The sequence below is a fragment of the Saccopteryx bilineata genome, chromosome 6, assembly GCF_036850765.1.
Source record: "Saccopteryx bilineata isolate mSacBil1 chromosome 6, mSacBil1_pri_phased_curated, whole genome shotgun sequence".
NCBI classification, from domain to species: Eukaryota; Metazoa; Chordata; class Mammalia; order Chiroptera; family Emballonuridae; genus Saccopteryx; species Saccopteryx bilineata.
The window spans coordinates 156,476,058-156,497,528 of record NC_089495.1 but is presented as its reverse complement, the minus strand read 5'-3'; the positions used below and the strand labels follow the sequence as shown (position 1 = coordinate 156,497,528).

Below are 21,471 nucleotides of genomic sequence, written 5' to 3'. Positions count from 1 at the left end.
GCCTGGGGCAGAGGCCAAGGAGCCATCCCCAGCGCCCGGGCCATCTTTTGCTCCAATGGAGCCTTGGCTGCAGGAGGGGAAGAGAGAGACAGAGAGGAAGGAGAGGGGGAGGGTGGAGAGGCAGATGGGCGCCTCTCCCGTGTGCCCTGGCCGGGAATCGAACCCAGGACTTCCGCACGCCAGGCCGATGCTCTACCACTGAGCAAACCGAACAGGGCCTCACTCTCACTCTTAAAATCCTTACACAACGCCATATTCCTTTAGCATGAAGGCCAAAAGTATTTGCCTGAAAGAAAAGATCTCCGAACTTTGGCCCTGGCCTTGTCTCTCTCTACTCCCACAAGCTCCAGACACAGACAGCTGGATGGCTCCTACTCTCTGACCTCCCCGCCCCTCCCCAGGCAGCCGAAAGCTCTTTCCCTCACAAATCCCCGGCTTTCTCCTACTCATTCTCCAAAACTAACCATGTAGGGAAGCCTTCCTGTTCCCCCTCCCAGGGGCTGAGCGGCCCTTGTGCTCCCTGCTGTCATGGAGTCCTTGCCCTATAGCATATAGCATAACAACCTGCTTATGCATCCACTCCCAGTACTGTCCAGCAGGACTTTCTGCCCTGATGCAAATGATTTAGATTCTCACTAACCAATATGGTAGCCACCAAGCCACCTGTGGCAAAGGTGACTAAGGAACTGAATTTTAATTTAATTCGAATGTATGGCTACTGCCAGTGTAGCTCTAGACTGGTGGTTCTCAAATTTTAACCCACATCAAAATCAGCTGAAGGACTTGTTAAAACACAGATTTCTGGGCCCCCTCCCAAGAGTTTCTGATTCAGGAGGTCTGGGGTAAGGCCCTAGAATTTGCATTGCTAACAAGTTCTCATATGGTGCTAATGCTACTGGTCCTGAGACCATACCTTGATAACTTCTGGTTTACCTCCGCAAGTTCACAACCTGGGTGACTCAATATGGTCTAGATGTGGATAGTCTATATTGGTGCTTCTCCAAGTGTGGTCCCTGGACGAGATGCGTCAGCGTCACATAGGAGCTCCTTTGAAATGTAACATCTCCATCGCCACCACAGACCACTGAGTCAGAACTACATCTTAGCAGGATCCCCAAGGAACTGTCTGCACATTAAAGTCTAAGAAACACTGCTCTAGACTGTCATTCCCCCCCCCTTTTTTGTGACAGAGACAGAGAGAGACAGAGAGAGAAACAAATAGGGACAGACAGCCAGGAAGGGAGGGAGATGAGAAGCATCAATTCTTTGTTGTGGCACCTTAGTTGCTCATTGACTGCTTTCTCATATGTGCCTTGACTGTGGGGCTACCGCAGACTGAGTGAACCCTTGCTCAAGCCTGTGATCTTGGGTCCAAGCTGGTGAGCCTTGCTCAAACCAGATGAGCCTGCGCTCAAGCTGGCGACCTCGGAGTCTCGAACCTGGGTCCTCTGCATCCCTGTCTGACACTCTATCCACTGCACCACTGCCTGGTCAAGCATACTGTTATTCCTTAAAGTCAGAGGCTTAGTTGATCTTTGTCTCCTCAGCACTGAGTGTCTGGCCCATGGTAGGTACCAAACAAATGGCAGGAAAAGAGGTAGAAGATGCTCAGCTAGCAAATGTGTTTCTCCTAGTTTAAGGTTCTTCCCTCTGGAGTGGGCCCAGTCCACATCTTAAGCTGCATTCACTATTTCAACACTGCCTCCTATGATGGGGAAAGACAAGATGAGGCAGGTCCTCTGACAGAAGATCAGAGGTCAATCCTTGGGGGACAGAGAGCTCCTCACAGAGAAGCCACTTACTGATAGACCCTATCCCCTCATCCTTGGTCTCCATACCTTCTGCATTTTCACCCTTGAGAGTTCTGGTTGCGGGCTCTTCCGGGCTTCTCCACTGAGCACTGAAGATGGGAGCCTGGCCAGAGTGTGTGTGTCCCAGGCACAGAGAGCAGGAACAGTAACCAACAGTGCAAACAAGCACGGCCAGCTTACACCACTTCCCTAGGCTGTTGCTGCAGGTATCAGACACATTTCCACCCACCTCCAGTCCTGGCATCTTTCCTGGCCCAGCTCTCCAGGAACCAGAACTAAATCACAGCATCATGGAACTGAAGAGAACCAAAGAGCACAACAGAGAGAGGAAACACCAGCCCTGAAAGGCCAAGCACCTGCCCACTGAGCAGGGGAGGGGACGCGATACCCAGTTCCCTGACTCCTGACCCAACTCTCCTGACACAAGACATGGCCACAGTCCTGGAAGCCACACACCTGTAAAGTTCTTGAGGGACCTGGGCTGGAGCCAAGAAACACCAGGTCAAAGTTGACAGAACGCATGATCAGCACGTCCATCTTGCCGCCAGCCACGAGCGGCACAGAGGTTCCGGTTCTAGGGCACTACAGGTATTCTGCCAGGCTAAAATGAAAGGGACTTTGTGTCCTTTAACCTATGGCAGGGGTCACAGCTCAGGATTGAGCTGGACAGCAGGAAAACTCAGACGTAGGGGGTAAACTCACCAAGCCCACCTCCGAACCCCTTGGATACAGGCACCTTCTAAACAAATCTATTTGAACCATTCCGGATTTAAATAATACCAGTTCATTGTGTGTGTGTGGGGGGGGGAGAAACACACTTAAACTCTTCCTCTGCTACCCAGATGTAATTACTGCTAATCTTTTGTTACCTTTTGTTGCCTCTTTTAACAATTTCCTGGGACTATCTACGCTTATTTTTATATAATAATGTTATCATTTACATACTGTTTGGTAACCTGTTTTATTCACTGAAAAGTATTTAATGTAAAGTTTCCAGGTCAATGATATGCAGAATTTTAATGGTTCTTTCGTATTTCTTTAAATGGATGTACATGTATCATAATTTTTTTACCACTCCCCTATTGCTGGACACTTGAGTTAATATCCAACTATTTTTTTTAAACCTACTGCAATCAGCATCAGTTTACATACATCATTGTACAGTTGGTATTTATTTTCTTATTCTTTTTTATTATTATTAAGTAAAAGGCAGGGAGGCAGAGACAGACTCCTGCAGGCGCCCCGACTGGAATCCATCTGGCAAGCCCCCTACCAGGCAATGCTCTGCCCATCTGGGGCTGCTGTTCAGTTGCTTGGTAACCAAGCTATTTTAGTGCCTGAGGCGAGGCCATGGAGCCATCCTCAGCACCCGGGGTCAACTTGCTCATTCGAGCCATGGCTGCATGAGAAGACGAGAGAGAGAGAGAGAGAGAGAGAGAGAGAGAGAGAGAGAGAGAGAGAGAGAGAGAAGGGGAAAGGGTGGGATGGAGAAGCAGATGGTCGCCGCTTCTCCTATGTGCTCTGACTGGAAATCGAACCCGGGACTTCCACATGCCAGCTGACGCTCCACCACTGAGCCAACCAGACAGGGCGGTATTTATTTCTTTAGGACAAATTCTAAGAGGAGAATCTGAAGCATCAACAGGCATGTGCCCCTTTCAGGGTTTGGTCCGTATGACCAAACTCCCCAGCATGGCTGCTCTCTCAAAGGCCCTTGTAAGGAAAAATCTCCAGAGCAGATGGATGCTCGGCTGGGAGCTGAAGGACATTGAACTAGAGAAGGGTAGTATGGTACAGCGGGAAGATCACCAACTTCAACTTCGATAGCAAGCCTGGCTCCCTCCTCACCAACTGTGTGACCCTGGGCAGGTTACTGGCCTCTCCGAGCCTCTCTCTTTCTTCATCTGTAAATGGAGACAAACCTACCTTTCATGATTGTAAGGTTTAGAGGTGACGGACAGAGAAACCTTCAGCAGTTGTGCGCTGCATGTTTCTTGAATGAATGAAATGAATGGTTGGAGCGATGAGGTTTTTAAAAAGGAAAGAAAGAAGGGAAAGAGAATGAGGAAGGGCAGCCAGAAGAAAGGGCAGGGAAAACACTACTGTTGGGAGGCCCATGGCTAGCTTATCGGGAGAGGGTTGGCCCCTGAGGGAGCCCCAGGAGAAAAGGGGAGTTTAGGGTGCTCCAGGCTAAATAGAAACTCTCTCCAATCCAGTTTCTCTTGTGGAACCTGGTGACTGGTGAGGACCTTGTCCCTATTTCACAATGATGCCCTAAGACCTGGATATAAGTTGGTCCTTTCAGAGACAGAATTCCACATCCCCCCCCCCCCCCCGCTCCAGCTTAGCCCCTACCTTGATGAACTTGCCACGATCCAGCGAAGGGACCCAGGCTGCCCGCCAGCTCACATTTCTGAGCCCACGGGCCGTTGTCTCCTAAAAACCAAAAGAAACAACATGTAAGGGTCAATAGACTGATGGACACTTTTGCTGATTCTCTCTCTGGCCCTACATCCCTCCCGGGCACAGCACGGGTCTGGGCAGGAGAGGGACTTATAAAATCAAGTATGACCCTCCCCTTGAGGAGCTGCCCTTCAGACGAAGCTCTGCTGGGCTTTCAGAGAAGTGGGCTCTCCTTCCCCCAAGCTAGTCCCACCTAAAGCTCTTGGCTTACAAACACCTGCCCTTTATATACAGCTTTAAGCATTGGTCACTACCATTGTCATCAGCCCAGCAACTAGTTATTGAGCGCCGATGATGTGCCCAAGGCTTCATATACATTATCCCATGATCCTCCACACTCTATGCACCAGATTCCATTGCTAGCTTAATTTTTCAGATGAAGAAACAGAGGCTTAGAGAGATTAACCTTCTCAACAGTAACATATAGATTCAAGTCCAGGTGCCTGTGTGACCTAAAGGCAGTGCTTTTAACCACTGCCCTCCTCCCAACAGGGACCTGAGGCCCACAGTGCCTGTGTGGGTCCTCCAAACGGCTCACTGGTTGGGCTCCACTCAGCCTAAAGATGTGACCTGGTGGTTCAGTGACCAGTAGCAACTGGAGTCTTTGGGACTGGGAGGGTAGTGAAGAGTGAGTCTGAGAACACTCTGAGGACTATGTGGGTTAACAATGTCAAAGTCATTTATTAACAATCAAGAGCAATGCAGATGGCCTTAATCAATACTTAAGGGCCAGTAGGGTACCTGCTCTTCCTATGCAGACCTTTTCAGATGCTCTGATGGACAGTTCAAGCCACCAAACACTAGTGGGGCCCAAGTTCAGAGCACGTCCCCTAGCCAGTTTAAGAGGATCATCTGACTGGACTTAGCTCTTCAGGGTACATGTGCAGGTCAGCCATTAGCTCTCAAGCTGGCTGGGTCTTACTATATACTTTACCTGTAAACCAGATGAATGTATTTTCCTTTGCTGTGTGGTCAACTGTGTCTTTAATTCGGCCCACTAGGCTGTCCATCTCCCGCAGGTCTGCAGCATATGGATGGTGGCTCTGTGGGTCTGCCGACCGCCAGGTCCTGGTTAAAGGGACGTGCATGTGGGCCAGGCCCACGTAGAGCAGGAACGGTGTTCCACTGGTGCTGGAACGGAAGACCAAGGTCGCTGTCCGGGAGGCTCTCTGCCTTGGCCAGCATCTCCCTTGCCTCAGAGAAAAACTCCAGGACACCTTCTGCCCTGAGTGCTCAGGGAGCATACCTATCTGCCTAGGCTATGTGGAGATAATCTGGTTAGCCAGTTAAAACCTGAGACTAATTGTAATAATGGTTCCTGTCCTTTAACACTTACTGAGAGCTCATTAAATGGGATTTGCCTTGTTTAAATTCATGCTCAAATCTCAAGAAATTTTATCTCATGGCTGTCTGACCCTAGGCCAGTGGCTCTCAAACTTTTTGAAGTCAGGGTGCATTTAAAATGTTACAAATAATTGTAGGCACACTATATACAGATTTCTGAGAGATATGTTATAATAATTAAGTCAAATATTAAAGAAAGAATATAAAGTCCAAGTGTGCTTTTATGGTAATTAAACAAAATAAATACGACAGAACTAAATTTATTCTGACATTAAAAAACATTTTTATGTTACATTTTTGTTATGCTTTTTAGAATTTGTAAAAAAGAGGAGTTAAAAATTTTTTAAAAAGACAAAAAAGTTATCTTTTTATATATATAGATACATTCTTAGTAAGATTTAGTAAATTTGGCAGGTCCTGGTGTGAATGTCTTTTTTTTCATTCTTGTGTTTATGAGAAACATTAGTTTGATGTGTCCTAGCAATTTCTTTAATGTTTGGGCATATATTTGAAAGGCAAACTCTCATTTCCTCATCAATACATTGAAGAATTCCTCTCTTTTTACTCTTAATTGTGTTGAGTGCAGAAAACCCCCACCATACATATCATCTTAACTTTACACCAAACAAAGGATAGAAGAAACTTGCCTCCAGTCTTTCCGGGGAACATGGGGGGTAGTGTAAACAATCCAGCACCACAGCTTAATAGCCTTTTGCAACCTAATCAGGTAAGTGAGGTGGGGGGTTGGGCAGACTGTCAGCTTATAGCCAATTCCCCACACCTCTGTCCCCCAAAAATCTAAACTCCAAAAACTCTGTTGGTTTTTTGGTCCCCAATAGGCACATATTTCCCTGGAATACCATAGGGCACACCTAGAAATCTTCTAGGGCGCACCAGTATGCCTTGGCACACACTTGAGAACCACTGCCCTAGGCCATGAACTTAACCTTCACAGTGGCCTTTGTATTAATATTTACAAATAATACAAGCTAGTATTAGTGAGGAGACATGGTACCCAGAATGCACCTCCTTCCTGCATCATGATGCCACTAGAAAATTCATGATGATGGCACCTTGCAAAAACCACACAAACCGACTCCTGGTGGCATCTGACCCCCAGACCACCCCTTCACGATGCTCCTGTGCTGAATAGAAAACAGTGGAGGATACCTGGTGCTCCGGAAAAAGCTGAGTATAAGACAGTGTGACTCTCTTTGTTTGTGTCTGTGCACCAACACAGAATGAGGCTGAGGGGTCATCTCTGGCATGTGGCATTTAGGGTGATTTTTCTGTTTGCTTACCTCTGTTTTCAGAAGTTTCTAAAGGGAACACACATTATTTGTGTGGCACAATGAGCAGAGGGGGAGGCAGAGAAGAGCAAAGCTGAGTTATGAAGCCACAGGGGGACCTTTCAGGGAACAGAGGACAGGCAGGGCATACAGATGTGCTGAAGATGAAGACCCAGGGACAGTAAGTCCGGAGAAAATCCCTGATCTGAAATTATACATGGCAGGTGAAGGGCACTCACCTGTCACGAAAGGTCCCAGCAGGCACCTGGCTGGAGAGAGCCAGGGCTTCCCTCGGGCTGGGACGAGGGGCACCGGCTTTCAGGGGCGGCCACCAGGGTTGAGCACACAGGGCCTCTCTGGAATGGATGGCTGCAGTAGCCACCCCCACACATCACCATCCCCCTTTGGGCCTGGATGTTGCAGATGATGACCTCTCGGAACGCAGACTGGAGCTGCCGGTTCCAGGTTTGGAAACCCACTGGAGCCCCTGCAGCCTGCAGGGCAGGTCCAAGCCTCGCAGCCCAGCCTTCGAGGCACCTCCCAGCCAGGTCCCTTCCAGCCTACATCCTTCCTCCAAAGAAGCATGCATGCCAGCTTCCTGGCCTCCCACCTCCTCGCCTCCCCTGCCCCCCCCCAGGCTGTTCCTCTCCCACAGCACCCTCCCTGGACCTTGAATAAACGCACTTCATTCTAAAGGTTCAGCTCAAAAGCCACCAACACTCCTCTGATTGCAGCTCACGGATGGCTTCCTCCTCCCTGTTCCTCTGTCCTCTGTCCCACTACCCCCCTTCAGCATTGAAAACACACTGCACTGAAGCCAGGTGTTTACACATCTGTGCCCCCCCCCCCCGCCACTGCCCCATCACCCTGAAAGCTACTCAAAAGCAAGGCCAGCTCTAACTCACATTTGTGTCCCTAGCGCAACCTCTGCACATCACTGGGGCCAGATCAAGTAACTCGCTCACTATTCACTCACCCGGTGGATATTGATTAAATGCTCCAAACAGGCCCCTGGGATCGGGCATAGAGCGATAAACATGACAGATGTGATTTCCACCTTCTTAGAGCTTAACAATCAACTGGAAACATTAATCAGAGAAGTATTACAACTGAAAAGTTAACCAGAGAAGTATTTACAAATGAGAGGTGCGATGAGGGTGAAACACCAGGAGCTGAGCTAGGACACAACAGGGGGACCAAACTGGGTGTGGGGGGAGGAGGGGAAGGAGAGGTCCCTGAGAAGGGAGGTGGAAGGATGGGGGCTGGGCTGCGTGGGCTGTGCCCGTGGCCACTGAAGGCAGACAGAGCAGCACCGGCTGGAGCTGCAGGAGGGAGGGCTTAGGTCCCTGGCTATGCACTAGTTCACTCATGTCCCCACCTGCTATTCATCCAAATACTCGAGCAGGAGAAAGATGAAAGAAGCCTGACCTGTGGTGGCGCAGTGGATAAAGCATCAACCTGGAACGCTGAGGTGCCCGGTTTGAAACCCTGGGCTTGCCTGGTCAAGGCACATATGGGAGTTGATGCTTCCTGCTCCTCCCCCCCTTCTCTCTCTCTCTTTCACTCACTCTCTCCTCTCTAAAATGAATAAAGAAAGAAAGAAAAAAGAAAAGATGAAAGAAGACGAGGGGTGGAGGAGGGGAAGGGGGAGATGGCCTTCTAGCTGGACCGGAGCCCTGAGGTAGGTGCCCTGAGGCAGGTGGCGGAATGGTGGGCGTCCGGTGGGAGCTGGGGGAGGGGTTGGGGAGGGGCGGCACCGCGGGGTGGGAGGGACACAGACCCGCAGAGGTGAGTCCTGCAGGGTGCGGCCCATGCAGATGAAGAAATCAAGACCTTGACCCGGGTCCGAGGCTCCAGCCCCTGAAAGCAGGGCATGGCTGTCATCTGTGCACTTCTGGGACCTACTTCTAAATGGTGAATACCCTGGAATGATGACACTCTGATTTGAGATATCCTTATCTGCCCTTCATACCTGCGCCCAGCACCCTCATCCTTGTCAAACCCTAACCCCCTCGCGAGCTCCGTGGCTGGCCCCAGATCCGGCAGGGAGCGAAGGCCTGGCTAGCTGTGACTCAGGAGCCCACACCATCTGCCTTCTCCTTTCCTGTCAATTCAGAGCTCTGCCTGCTGCTTAAAAAAAAAACCTAGCTCAAGGATTAGCTTTCAGGTCACTGCTAGATGCAGGGGCTGAATTCAAGTAAAGATCCAAGCAAAACTTTCAAAGAAGCCCTAGGGCGTGCCCCGTGCTGCGGGGAGCAGGCCCCTGAATTCCAGGGACCCTGGTAGCTTTGACACACAGGTCCAGGTGGGAGCAGGGGCCACAGGGGAGGTAAGAGGGTGGGGGTGGGGGCATGGAGGAGGAAGGAGCGCAGGCCTGGGGGCTTTCCTGCTGACATTCTGAAAACCACCAATGAAACGGCAGGATGAACTGGCAGTCACATCCCGAAAACATCAGCATGCCTGAGGATGATGTCATTCCTTAAAAGCCAATAGGATTCCTGTGACTTTTCACTTGATAGCTAATGAATAAATTAGCAAACTCTTCATCCTTTCCACATGGTAAGCTGTGGGTTCCTTGCTTTGTTTGTCTTTTAACTAATTCGGGAACTGGTGAAAGAACAGTATCAGTATCACACTCTCTTCAGAGCAAGAGGTAAGCCACCCACGTCTCCAGGTGGCTGCCAGCCCTCCTCTGAGGAAGCTCTGGAGATGCCAGGTCCCACCAGCCACAAACAGCCTGCCCTAGGCTATGGTGAAGGAAACAGCTCTCCAGGGAGCAGAGAAATGCCCAGCCCTTGGGGGGGGGGGGGGACTGCTGTTCCCTTTCCCATTGGCCACCCAGCCATAGGGCCTTCCGAGCGAAAGCCAGTGTTGCTCAGAAAGCCCGAGTAACTGGTGAGATGTGCTCCCTGGATCCCCAGGGAAACAGAAGTGGCTCTACGACACTGCTGTGAGGGGCTGGGAGGACTCTTGCACAGTCAAGGCATTGGGGTGGTCAGTTAGCCAAAGGCGCAGCCCGTTCTTAATTCCTTCCGCACAAGTAGAGAGGCTCGTAGCACATTGTTTTCTCGCCCGCTTCGCCTACAGCTGCGGGAGACACTTGAAGACCTACTGGAAACTGTCCCCCTGCCCTAGAGGAGTTGGCAATCTTGGGGGAGAGATGAGAGGAGTACACAGGGGTCATTAGAGGGCAACACAAGGGCAGCTGTGAAGGGTCAGGACAAGGGGAGGGGTGGCTGTGTGTGCGCACACGGGCATGTGCCTGTGCCCTCCGGATCTATATGTGTGCATCCCAGGTGAATGTGCGCTCCTGGGGATGGCCCACGGCTTCACAATGTCCACTCTGTCCCCGGCCCGATAGAAGGTACACAGTGGCAGCCCCAACACATACACAGCTGTGAGAGACACACTGTGGTACAGCTCTGCTTTTGACTTTTTGTTATTTTTAATTAGGTGTTCCTAACATTCGCAGATCAGGAGATTTCACACAAGGGCCAGGTATCGCATCTCCTGTGGAATGGAAAGCTCTGACCACCCAGGCTCCCATTCCCACAAAGAAGCAACAGGCAGCTGGGGCTGCCCCTTAGATGGGGAATGTGCTTTCAAGTTCACCACAGGCCCAACGCGCCCTACTGCCTTGCAGTCGGTATACTTCCCTCCTGAAGGCTACCTACCTGGACCCCATAGATGCTGGAATCTGTAAATTCTATGGGTTACACTAAATAATGGTCCCCAAAGATATCAGGAATCCCTAGAATCTGTGTTACCTTATAAGGCCAAAGGGACTCTGCAGAAACAATTAAGTTAAAGATCTTGAGATAGAGAGATCATCCTGGATTCTCCCAACAGACCCTACTGCAGGGGTCAGGAACCTTTTTGGCTGAGAGAGCCATGAACGCCACATATTTTAAAATGTAATTCCATGAGAGCCATACAACGACCTGTGTACGTTATGCATTATCCAATAAAAATTTGGTGTTGTCCTAGAGGACAGCTGTGATTGGCTCCAGCCACCCGTAACCATGAGCATGAGCGGTAGGAAATGAATGGATTGTAGTACATGAGAATGTTTTCTATTTCTAACATTTTTTTTTAATTAAAGATTTGTCTGTGAGCCAGATGCAGCCATCAAAAGAGCCACATCTGGCTCACGAGCCATAAGTTCCCGATCCCTGCCCTACTGTAATCACAAGTGTCCTCATGAAAGACAGAGGGATATTTGACTAAAGAGAAGGAGAAGGCAAAGGGACAACAGCAGTAGAGATTAGAGTATTGTGGCCACAAACCAGGGAAGCCAGTAGCCATCAGAAGCCACCAGAGGCAAGGAACAGTTCTGCCCCGGAGCCTCCAGAAGAAAACAGCCCTGCCACACCTGGATCGCAGCCCCTCAGGATCATTTTAGACGTCTAACCTCCCAATCTATAGGAGACTAAACTGCTGCTGTTGTAGCCAATAAGTTGGTTGTTAAATTTGTTAGAGAAGCAATAAGGACGGAATACAGTCTGCTAACTAATGAACCCAACAAATACCTTGAATGCCCAAAATACTGCAGACAGACCCCGCCCTTGGAGGAGAGGACAAGTGAGTGAGGCCAGCAGCGCAAGACCTCAGTAGGAACACAGGGGAAGTCCAGGACCTCTGGGAATACATCCAAGGAACTTCAAACCCAGGTCTGGAGATTCCCAGGGGCCAGTTGTGTTTACAGGAGATGGGCGTGCATTCTCCTTCATGGACAACTGGAGTCTGCCACGGCTTTGCAGAGCACGGTGGAGACCAGGGAACACTGCGGACAGGAGTGGGGAGGTGATGGCACCTCTTGGGGCCACAGGACCCCTTACCTCGCACGCTGGATGAACTGGGTAGCTTTCTCGGCGTACATGTGCGCCAGGCTGCTCAGGTTCACAGGCTGCTCCACGATGTCCAGGTTCTCATACAGAGGGAGGGCTACCTTGGTGTAACAGCCCCCTTTGTGGCTCCTGCGTGGAAACCACAGACGGGAGAGTATTTGTTTCCATGACCTAAGTCGTTACAAAGTAAAACAAAGCACTTTAATGCAGTAGTAAATACAAAGCACTTCATAGGCTGGAGTCAAGTGAGTTATCACCGTACTGGACTCATGGTGCTAAGCTCACCATTTGTGTTGAACTTCCCAGCTTTTTATGATCTTGTTGCAACTCCATCATTTACCCTGTCCCTTTTATCCCTCCAAGCCAATCCTTTTCTCTATTTGATTTTCATTTTATTATTTTTATTTTTGTTGGTTTTATTGGGGTGACATTGGTTAATAAGATTACATAGGTTTCCGGCATACAACTCTGTAACACACCTGTATATTGTATTATGTGTGGTCACCACCCCGAGTCTAGTCTCCTTTCTTCATCATCTAGCCCCCCCCTTACCCTCTTCTACCTCCCCCCACCCCTGTTGATTTAACATGAATTTAAAAGGGACTGGCTGACATATGTGATACTTCACTATGGCCACATGGGACCCCCCACCCCCCCCCGCCACAGCTGGGTAAAAAGGGTGGGGAGATAGTCTCCAGCCTCACTTCTCTCACTGCAATGTGGACACGAATCACCTGGCATCTGGTATCTGGTTCAAATGCACAGCCTCAGGGGGGAGGGCCAAACCTCTGCATTTCCAATAGGCACCCAGGTGATACCTAGGCTGCTGGGCCAGCGACCACTTTGAGGAGGAAAGATCCTGAATGCAGGCTTATCTGTAGGGGTGGGGAGTGGGGTGGAGCTTGTAAAAAGTGCTGTGCACTTCCTCTCTCTTTCTGCCCCCCCCCCCATGGCCAGTGTCTGGGTCAGGTGAGTGGCCCAGCAGCAAGGCCAGCAGGCAACGGAAAAGGAAGCCCCACCTGCGAGACCCTGGCCATACCGGGCTCTATCCAGCCTGCCTAAACAGTCCGAGGAACCTGGCAAATTCCAGTAAGGACATTTTGCTGACCTGAGCTTTGCTAAAAGTTTTCTTGCGCTCTTTTTTGCTGTCTTAACTGTCACCTGTCAGCTTCGCACAGTTATTCATGATGGACCACACTCTCAGGATGTGTCCATGCTCCGGAGCCCTTAGTCAGTTACCTTGAGGGTCTGTCACCCTGTGGGCATGCGGGACAGGGAGGGAGGTTGTATCCCGGGGTATCTGTGCAGCCCATATCATGGCTGTAGGGGATTCCAAAGTAGAAATCAAAACCTGGAAGAGAAGCAGCTGGTTAGCACCCCGACCTGGCTTCTGTTCTGTGAGCCTGCATTCTTACACCCAGGACAAAATTTTAATTTTCCATGATTTAAGACTGCAGTGCTAACGGAGTATGTAATTAAAAGAGGATTTGATGAATATCCCTTTGTTGTATGCAAAGAAAATACTTTGCTGGGTCCTGGCTGGAAGAACAGATTTGGCAAAATATCTTGTGATTAGTTAACCCAGAGTGGGAGGAAGTGGAGGGAATTATTAAACACCTACCATCCCCAGTGCAATTACTGACACAGTCAGGAACTATTTGGTGAAAATCTATTCCATGCATGACACATTAAGGGATATATCCAAAGAATAAATTCTGCCCTCAAAAGACTTCCCATCTGAAGAGCAGATAAGATATTCAGATTAGGCTGTAAAAGATGGATTGATCAGTAAGCCAACAGGAGAGAGCAGAGGAAGTGGGGTGGGGTTGGCACAGAAATCTCAGAGTGCTTCTAGAAAGAGATGACATTTCAGCTAGACCCAGGAGGCTGGCCGGAGTGGGCCTGAGGTACTGGGGTGAGGCTGGGGGAGGATATGAGAGTTAAACTGAGACCTGAAGGTCCTGTGCTGACTTTGATTCTGAGACCCTCCCTCATCCTGTCTCTTCTCCAACCCAAGCTTTAGTGTGAAGTTTCCCTTAGGGTTTCCCATGTCCTTCCTCCAGACCCACCTGGCCGGGGTCCCTGCTTTGGTGAACCTATTGATCAGTTTTTACTTTCTACCACATTAGATGTGTCTGGACCTCATGACAGCCAAATGTTCCCTAAGATGTGAGGAACCAGGCCATGGAGAACACTGGGGCTCATGGTGGGGAGCCAGAGGGCAGACAGGAACCAAGGGGAGTGGGCAGTAATGGTGCCAGGGGAAAGGGATGTGAGATCAAGGGGAGCCCAGGCACCCCAAATGCACCCAAGTGATGCTGTGAACAACAGTATCCCAGCTTAGGAGAAATGTGCATAGGAGCAGGGTGGCTTAAGCATTATTGCAATCCTTTCACATGGAAGTCTTTATTTTCTGTTTGCCAGGCAACAAATCCTCCAGGGAATTCTTACCACGGAAGTTGGGGTGATAAGAGCCGTGATGCCCAAGATGCCATTTGCCTATAAGAAAATGAGAGACTTTCAGAGGAATCCCACGGGCGCTCCCAGCCCCTGCAGGGAGTTGATCACACACTCAGTCCTCCATCTGCCTTGCCCTTTACTGGGGACAAGTGAAGAGAAGCTGCAAACACAGTGTGAAAACCAAGTCCTGCTCTGTGGGACCCAGAGGGAGCCCACAGGGAGACAGAAAGCAAGCAAGGATGACTCAGCATGTGTGCTGGAGAACGCACCGTGAAAGGGGAAGGCAAGCCATTGCTGGGTGGGATCCCAGAGAAGCCGAGTGGGGGAGCTTCTTCCCCTCTGAGAGGTCTCAGTGCCCACAGCACCCCCACAGAGCCCACTGCACCCTCTCCTCCGCCCTTCTGGGCTGGGGCCCTGCAGAGGGTACCAGGTGCATGCCCCGCATAGTCTCAGAGATGCTGGGTTCCCGCCTGGTTTTATCACCTTCTTCTCTGGCCAATGTCAGCAGCCTGCAGAGGATGCACAAGAAACTCCTCCCCACTGCAGTTCAAGTGCAGAGACTCAGGCTGCAAAGGAGGAGACGCAGATGCACTGCTGCTCTTCACTCTGCAAACGCCCAAGGTCCGGGGTGATGTGCGTGCGCCCAAAGCTCCGAAAAAGCTGGGACTCTCTGCCCAGCTCATTCTCTGCTCTGAGCTAAGACCCCTGGGAAACCGCCACAAGGCAAGAGGGCAAAGAAATGACTGTGGTACAAAGATCTAAACAGTGGGTCCGTCGCTGCACGCCTGGCCGTCAGACACCCTACCTCTCCACTTTACGCACCGTGGAAGGAGGCAGGACTCCCCCTGGGCCTAGCTGTGAAGAGCTGGAATAACGAGCACAGGTAGCCCTGTGCTGAGGTGGCTGCATTGCCCCAGCCCCTGGAGTGGAGACCGGAAACGAGGCAGAGCATGAGAACAAGCTGGCCCGACACACCTGTCTACGCTCCAGGCCAGGCAACACTGGTCAAATTGCTGCACCTGTCTGAAACTCAAAGTTTTCTCAACTAGACAATGAGGGCAATCAAACTCTTAGAAGGTACTACCGTCCCCTGGTGCAAATAAAGACACAGCTCAGTGCCTGGACAAAAGAACTAGTAAAGGTGCTTACTTAGAAAGAAGAGCTGTTGGTCAGTGTGAGAGACGCTGCCATTTGCTTCCCTACACCCACGTCCGCAATGATTCCGCTCGTGGGACTGTGGTTTGTTCAGGTGGTCAGGGACCTCTGCCTGAGACGAAATCGATCATTACAATCCTGACCCCTGTTTCCCAGCCTTCCTTGCAGCAAAGGATGGTCATAAGACCCGCTCCAACCAATAAGATTTAAATGTACTTCTGGGGCTGAGAAAAGATTTGCTTTCCTGACAAAAGTGAACAAATGGAGCTGGCACTGCCTCCTCTCCCTTTTTTCCTTCCTTGAAGCCAAATTATGGTGGATGGCACTGAAGCCGCTGTGTTGCAAGCACGAGGCAACCAGCATGGGGACAAAAGCCAACATAGTAAGGACAGCAGAGCCGAAAGGAACAATTTCTCTGAGTGGTGCAGTCATGAAAGCAATCACTTATCTCTAAGCTCGTCAGAATCAGAGGAAAACGGTGCCTATACAGCTTAGCCCACTGTTCATTCTTGGCGATTTCTTACAGCCGAAAGCTTTCCTAACTTCTACAGCAAGAGACCAACAAAGAGCGGACGTGAGCAAGCAGGCAGCAGCACGTCAGGGCCACACAGACATGAAGCAGCCAGCCCAGTAAAAGCAGCAGAAGTCAGGGTTACCTATCATCCCGGTGACGTAGCCAGCCTGCTGCAACACCTCGGCCAAGGTGGTCTCGTTGAGTGGCAGGCCCCCCACAGAAGTGACGGCAAAGTTGTGCGTGACTCCATTGCGAAGGCCCAGCCGGCCTGTGAGCAGGGAAGCCCGGGAGGGTGAGCAGGTGGAGGCGGCTGCGTGGAAATCCACAAACCTGCGTGGAAAGGACAGCGGTCGAGATCTCGCCAACCACAGAGGAAGCCAAATCAAGAGAAAATTCTATTCCCACTCACTTCTGGGGAGTCCAGGGCAGGGAGGAAAAGCCCAAATATTGCCCAGAGGCAGAACAGGTAAAGGAAATGAAGCCTGGGTAGGTAATGTGAATAACCCAACGTCACACAGGTACTTCCAATTGATGTCGTCCAATTTAGTTGATCTTTGTCCAAAGATATTTCTATTTATTTGTAACCCCAAAATCAATACTTGGTGGTTCAAAAAAATAGGCAGACCCTTGAAAAATCTATGTTGCCCAATGTGCACGTTCCCAGCTGAGGTCAGCTCTCATACCATAAGCAAGTGTTCTCCTTTCCACAGTCTGTTTAGCACCATGGTTTTGGCGTTTTTGTTCTTTGAGTTGCTGGTTCTCTATTTATTTACTATGGCCTTCAAGAATAATGCTGAAGTGCTGACCAGCACTCCTAAACTCAAGAGGGCTATGATGTGCCTTATGGCAAAATACATGTGTGTTACATAGGCTTCATTCAGGAATGTGTTAACATGCTTTTGGCTGTACATTCAATGTTAATGAATCAAAAATATATATTAAATAAGATGCCTTGAAACAGAAACACACATACAACCAGGTTCTGTACTGATTAGCAGATAAAAATGTGGCCAGAGCCCTGGCCAGTTGGCTCAGCAGTAGAGCATCAGCCCAGCATGTGGAAGTCCCAGGTTCGATTCCTGGTCAGGGCACACAGGAGAAGCACCCATATGCTTCTCTACCCTTCCCCCTCTCCTTCCTCTCTATCACTTTCTTCCCCTCCCGCAGCCAAGGCTCCATTGGAGCAAAGTTGGCCTGGGCACTGAGGATGGTTCCATGGCCTCTGCCTCAGGCACTAGAATGGCTCCCGTTGCAACAGAACAATGCCCCAGATGGGCAGAGTATCGCCCCCTGGTAGGCATGCTGGGTGGATCCTGGTCGGGCGCATGCGGGAGTCTGTCTGACTGCTCCCCACTTATAACTTCAGAAAAATACAAAAAAAAAAAATGTGGCCAGAAGCACACAGGAACCTAACCCTGCATTTCCTTTAGATGCAATGGCTCAGTATTCCCTAATTCAGTGTTCATGGTGACTTTACAGGACCTAACAAGAACTGACTGTATCTACTACACATGACCTGAGGCCCAGCCTATTTCAGACACTATGGAGAAACAGAAAAACACCTAGCCATTTTCCTACCCTCAAAAAATATGATTAAACATAATGTCACTAATAACGGGGCAACCTGACCCTATATGATTCCTGATGGGAAGCAATATGAAGTTCCTAAACATCAAGGATTCTTGTCAAAAATGTTTCACCTGGGCCCTGGCCAGTTGGCTCAGTGGTAAAGCATCAACCTGGCGTGCGGGAGTCCTGGGTTCGATTCCCAGCCAGGACACACAGGAGAAGTGCCCATCTGCTTCTCCACTCCTCCCCTCCCCCTCTCCTTCCTCTCTGTCTCTCTCTTCCCCTCCCACAGCCAAGGCTCCATTGGAGCAAAGTTGGCCCAGGCGCTGAGGATGGCTCCATGGCCTCTGCCTCAGGTGCTAGAATGGCTCTGATTGCGGCAGAGCAACACCCCAGATGGGCAGAGCATCGCCCCCTGGTAGGCATGCCAGGTGGATCCCGGTCGGGCGCATGCGGAGTCTGTCTGACTGCCTCCCCGTTTCCAGCTTCGGAAAAATACAAAAAGGAAAAAAAAATGTTTCACCTGACTCTCATCAGACCTCTGGACCTAATTCCCCAGTTACAGAAAATATATTTACTAGAAGGACAAATTGTTTGACACCACAAACAAATAATTTCACAAGCCAGTCTCTAGACACGCTGCAACACAACTGGTTGATCTCTTTAAAAAGTCAATATCTGAGGGAAAATTGGAGAGAGGGGGGATATTGCACATTAAAAGAGATTACAGAGATGTAACCAATACTGTAAATGCATGCTCCTTGACTGGACCCAGTTTAAACAAGTTAACATAACAACACATTTGGGAGCTAATTAGAGAAATTTAATATTGACTGGATATAAGATTCTGTCAGAGAATTATTGTTCATTTTCTTGATTATGATCATGTGGAAAAATGTTTTTTATTATTTTTTCCCCAGTTTTATTGAGATCTAATCAACATATAACATGGTACTCATTTCAGGTGCACAACGTAACGATTTGGTATGTGTATATATTCTGAAACGATAACCACAATAAGTTTAGTTCACATGCAGCACCTCACATGCAAAATTTTTTTCTTGCAGTGAGAACTTTGAAGATCTACTATCTTAGCAATGTTCAAATATACAACACAGTATTGTTAGCTGTAGTCGCCATACTGAATATTACATCCTCTTCATACTTGCTCACACCTCATGCCACACTGGTTGTCAGGTTCTACTTATTCTAGCTCCTGAATGGCTCCTAGACCTGCTCCCTCTCTGCTACCCACTGTCACTGCCTCAATAGAGGTCCTAAGGACTTAAAGGACTTAGATCAAAATTATTATGAGATTGGTCTTCCTGCCACTCCAACCCCATCCCCTACATTATTACTGCTAAGGTCTTTCTACAATGCAAATCAGATCACTCCTATTTCTTATTGAAAGACATGTCTCTCTCTGGGCTCTGGCCTTACAAAACTGGCAGCTCCTACCTCCCCCCTTGAAACTCTGTGCACTGCTGTGTAAAAAGCTGGACCACCCCCAGACTGCCACGCTGGGGAGGCCATCTGCATGTGCTCTGGCCCAGGACCCCCGCTGAGGCCATCTCCATCTAGATGTCAGGCACGTGAGGTCATCTAGGACCCCCGCCCATCTGCTTGCTGAATCCTATGGACTGACCTTAGTCAACACAATGTGGAAAAAAAGAATTGCCCAACCAAGAACATGCCGGAATTCCTCACCACAAAATCGTGAGAGATCATAAAACAGTTGTTGTTTTAAGCTGCTAACTTTGGGGGTAGTTTGTTACTCAGCAATCCACAGCCAGGACACTGCCCCGCATACCCACGGCGTGGGCACCACCCAGTATGTGCCCAGTGGATGATGCCACTATCCCCCTGACTTTTGGACAACACAACAAGTCTTGCTAAATAGACCTGGGCCTCAGTCCCAGACATGGGTTAATTCTATCACACCACTTTTCAAGGTGACAGATGGCAAAGAAGGGACAGTACCAGGAGCAGCGACAGTGCACGGTGAGGTCCCAGTGCTGCCTGTCTGACCACACTAGCCCCGAAGCCACACTCTTGGAAGCAGGCTGTGTGACGTCTCCACCTGACAGATTGAGGACAGGGAAGGTGTGTGTTCCAGCATGCTCTGCGGAATTCCCACGGGCTGGCCAGGCCTCGGCCCAGGCCTCAGGGACGGCGGGGCTCACAGCTCTGGCTTCCCACCCCTGCTAGTACCATCTGTCTGTCACTCAGTCCTCTGGGACTGAAAGAAACAATCACCACCTTCCCTCCCTCAATGGTCGGGCACCTGGGGCCATTTCCCAGATGCAGGCTTCTCTTGCAGCATCCCCACCTGCCAGACACAGAAGGCCACACGGGAGGGGGGTCAAATTCCTGAAGCGAAACCCAGGGCCCCGGGTGCTGTAGGTCACTGGCAACAGCCATCCTGAGAATTCCACCTCTTGCTCAAACTTCTGCTCCAGGGAAAACGCTCACCCTCCCCAGCCTCTCTGGTCTCTCCCCCAAGTCAGAAGCCAAGAAGCCTCCTTGCTCACACTCCAAAATATTCCTTATAATAACTCTCGTTACCCTCACAGCCAACTCTCACAAAGTGTGCCTAGAACCCAGGCTCTTCTCAAAGCATTACGCATGCGTGAAGTCACAAGCACCTGCTGCCCCAGATGCATTCTGGTTTAAACTTGTAATTCCGTATGTGCTGACTCAAGCTTGTTGGGGCCACCTCTCAATCCGCCACAGTGGGAGCAACTGCACAATTCGCAGGGCCCAGTGCAAAATGAAAACGTGAGGGCCCTTGTTCAAAAATCACCAAGCCTGAGACCACCGTTTGTACCATGGTCTGGAGTCAAGTCTGTCCAGCCATCTGCTGCCACCCTGCTCCCCACTTCCAGTTCCAACTCCCAGTTCCCCTCCTCCACCCCATTTTCCATGAGGCATCCAAAGTAATCTTTAAAAATGGTGTCAGCTTGCATCATTTCCCGGCTGGAAACCCTCTAATGGGTCTCACTGCGCATCTAAGTCCATCTGAAGGCGTTGTTGTGGTCCACAGGTCCCCATCAAAGCCTTCGGCCAGGAACTGGGACATACCATAGGGTTCTCCTCAGCCCCAGGGGAAGCCAGGTGGGGTCCTGGACAACTGGAGGCTCCAGGCAGGGTTACCCTGGCTCTGTCTGTGCCTGCATAATGCCAGGGAAGGAATTAGAGTATAACATGGAGATGGCCCTTGGGGTGGGCACCAAGCATGTCCCAGGCAGGCCATCTACAACCGCCTCAGTGGAGTTCCTTGGAAAGGGCACAACTGTCACTAGTGTCTTTTTTAAAGAATTTTTTAAGATTTTTTTTTTTTTTTACAGGGACAGAGAGAGAGAGTTAAAGAGAGGGATAGCTAGGGACAGACAGACAGGAACGGAGAGAGATGAGAAGCATCAATCATCAGTTTTTCGTGGGGACACCTTACTTGTTCTTTGATTGCTTTCTCATATGTGCCTTGACCATGGGCCTTCAGCAGACTGAGTAACCCCTTGCTCAAGCCAGCGACCTTGGGTCCAAGCTGGTGAGCTTTTTGCTTAAGCCAGATGAGCACGCACTCAAGTTGGCAACCTCAGGGTCTCGAACCCGAGTCCTTCCGCATCCCAGTCCGACGCTCTATCCACTGCGCCACTGCCTGGTCAGGCTGTCACTAGTTTCTATATGTGACACCACATGGCAAAGGTGGGAACTCACTGACCAGGTGATCAGACCCTGTCCAACACCTTCTCCCAGCTCTCCCCTGCTCTTTCCCCAGTGACACTGTGCAGAACTGCCCTTGCTGGACCACCACATGCTTGTTCCTGCCTTGGGACCTTTGCTCTGTCTGTCTGGAAGTTCTGTTCTAGTCTCCACATGGCTGGCCCTTTCTTGTCATCTGGTCTCAGCTCTCTTTTCATCTCAAGAAGGCCTTTTCTGACCTGACCACTCTCCACCACATCCCTGGTTCTGTTCTGTCCCTTGCCCTTACCATCTCTGACCTTGTCTTGTTCATGGAT

At 50.1% G+C, this 21,471-nt stretch overlaps 1 protein-coding gene across 18 annotated transcripts in view; it reads right to left on the bottom strand.

Annotated features, from left to right (window-relative positions):
- Positions 1-21,471, bottom strand: part of ARSG (arylsulfatase G) — a 102,380-nt gene that overhangs the window by 25,722 nt on the left and 55,187 nt on the right. For 10 of the 18 annotated variants that reach the window (XM_066236133.1, XM_066236140.1, XM_066236139.1 and 7 more), the window contains 6 exons: positions 16,026-16,213; positions 14,206-14,253; positions 12,994-13,105; positions 11,746-11,925; positions 5,209-5,405; positions 4,167-4,247 (listed from right to left, as the gene is read on the bottom strand). In XM_066236133.1, coding sequence (XP_066092230.1) covers positions 4,167-4,247; positions 5,209-5,405; positions 11,746-11,925; positions 12,994-13,105; positions 14,206-14,253; positions 16,026-16,213 — 806 coding nt within the window. The remainder of the gene's footprint in view (positions 1-4,166; positions 4,248-5,208; positions 5,406-11,745; positions 11,926-12,993; positions 13,106-14,205; positions 14,254-16,025; positions 16,214-21,471) is intronic. The other 8 variants (XM_066236134.1, XM_066236145.1, XM_066236138.1 and 5 more) reach the window with 4 other exon arrangements.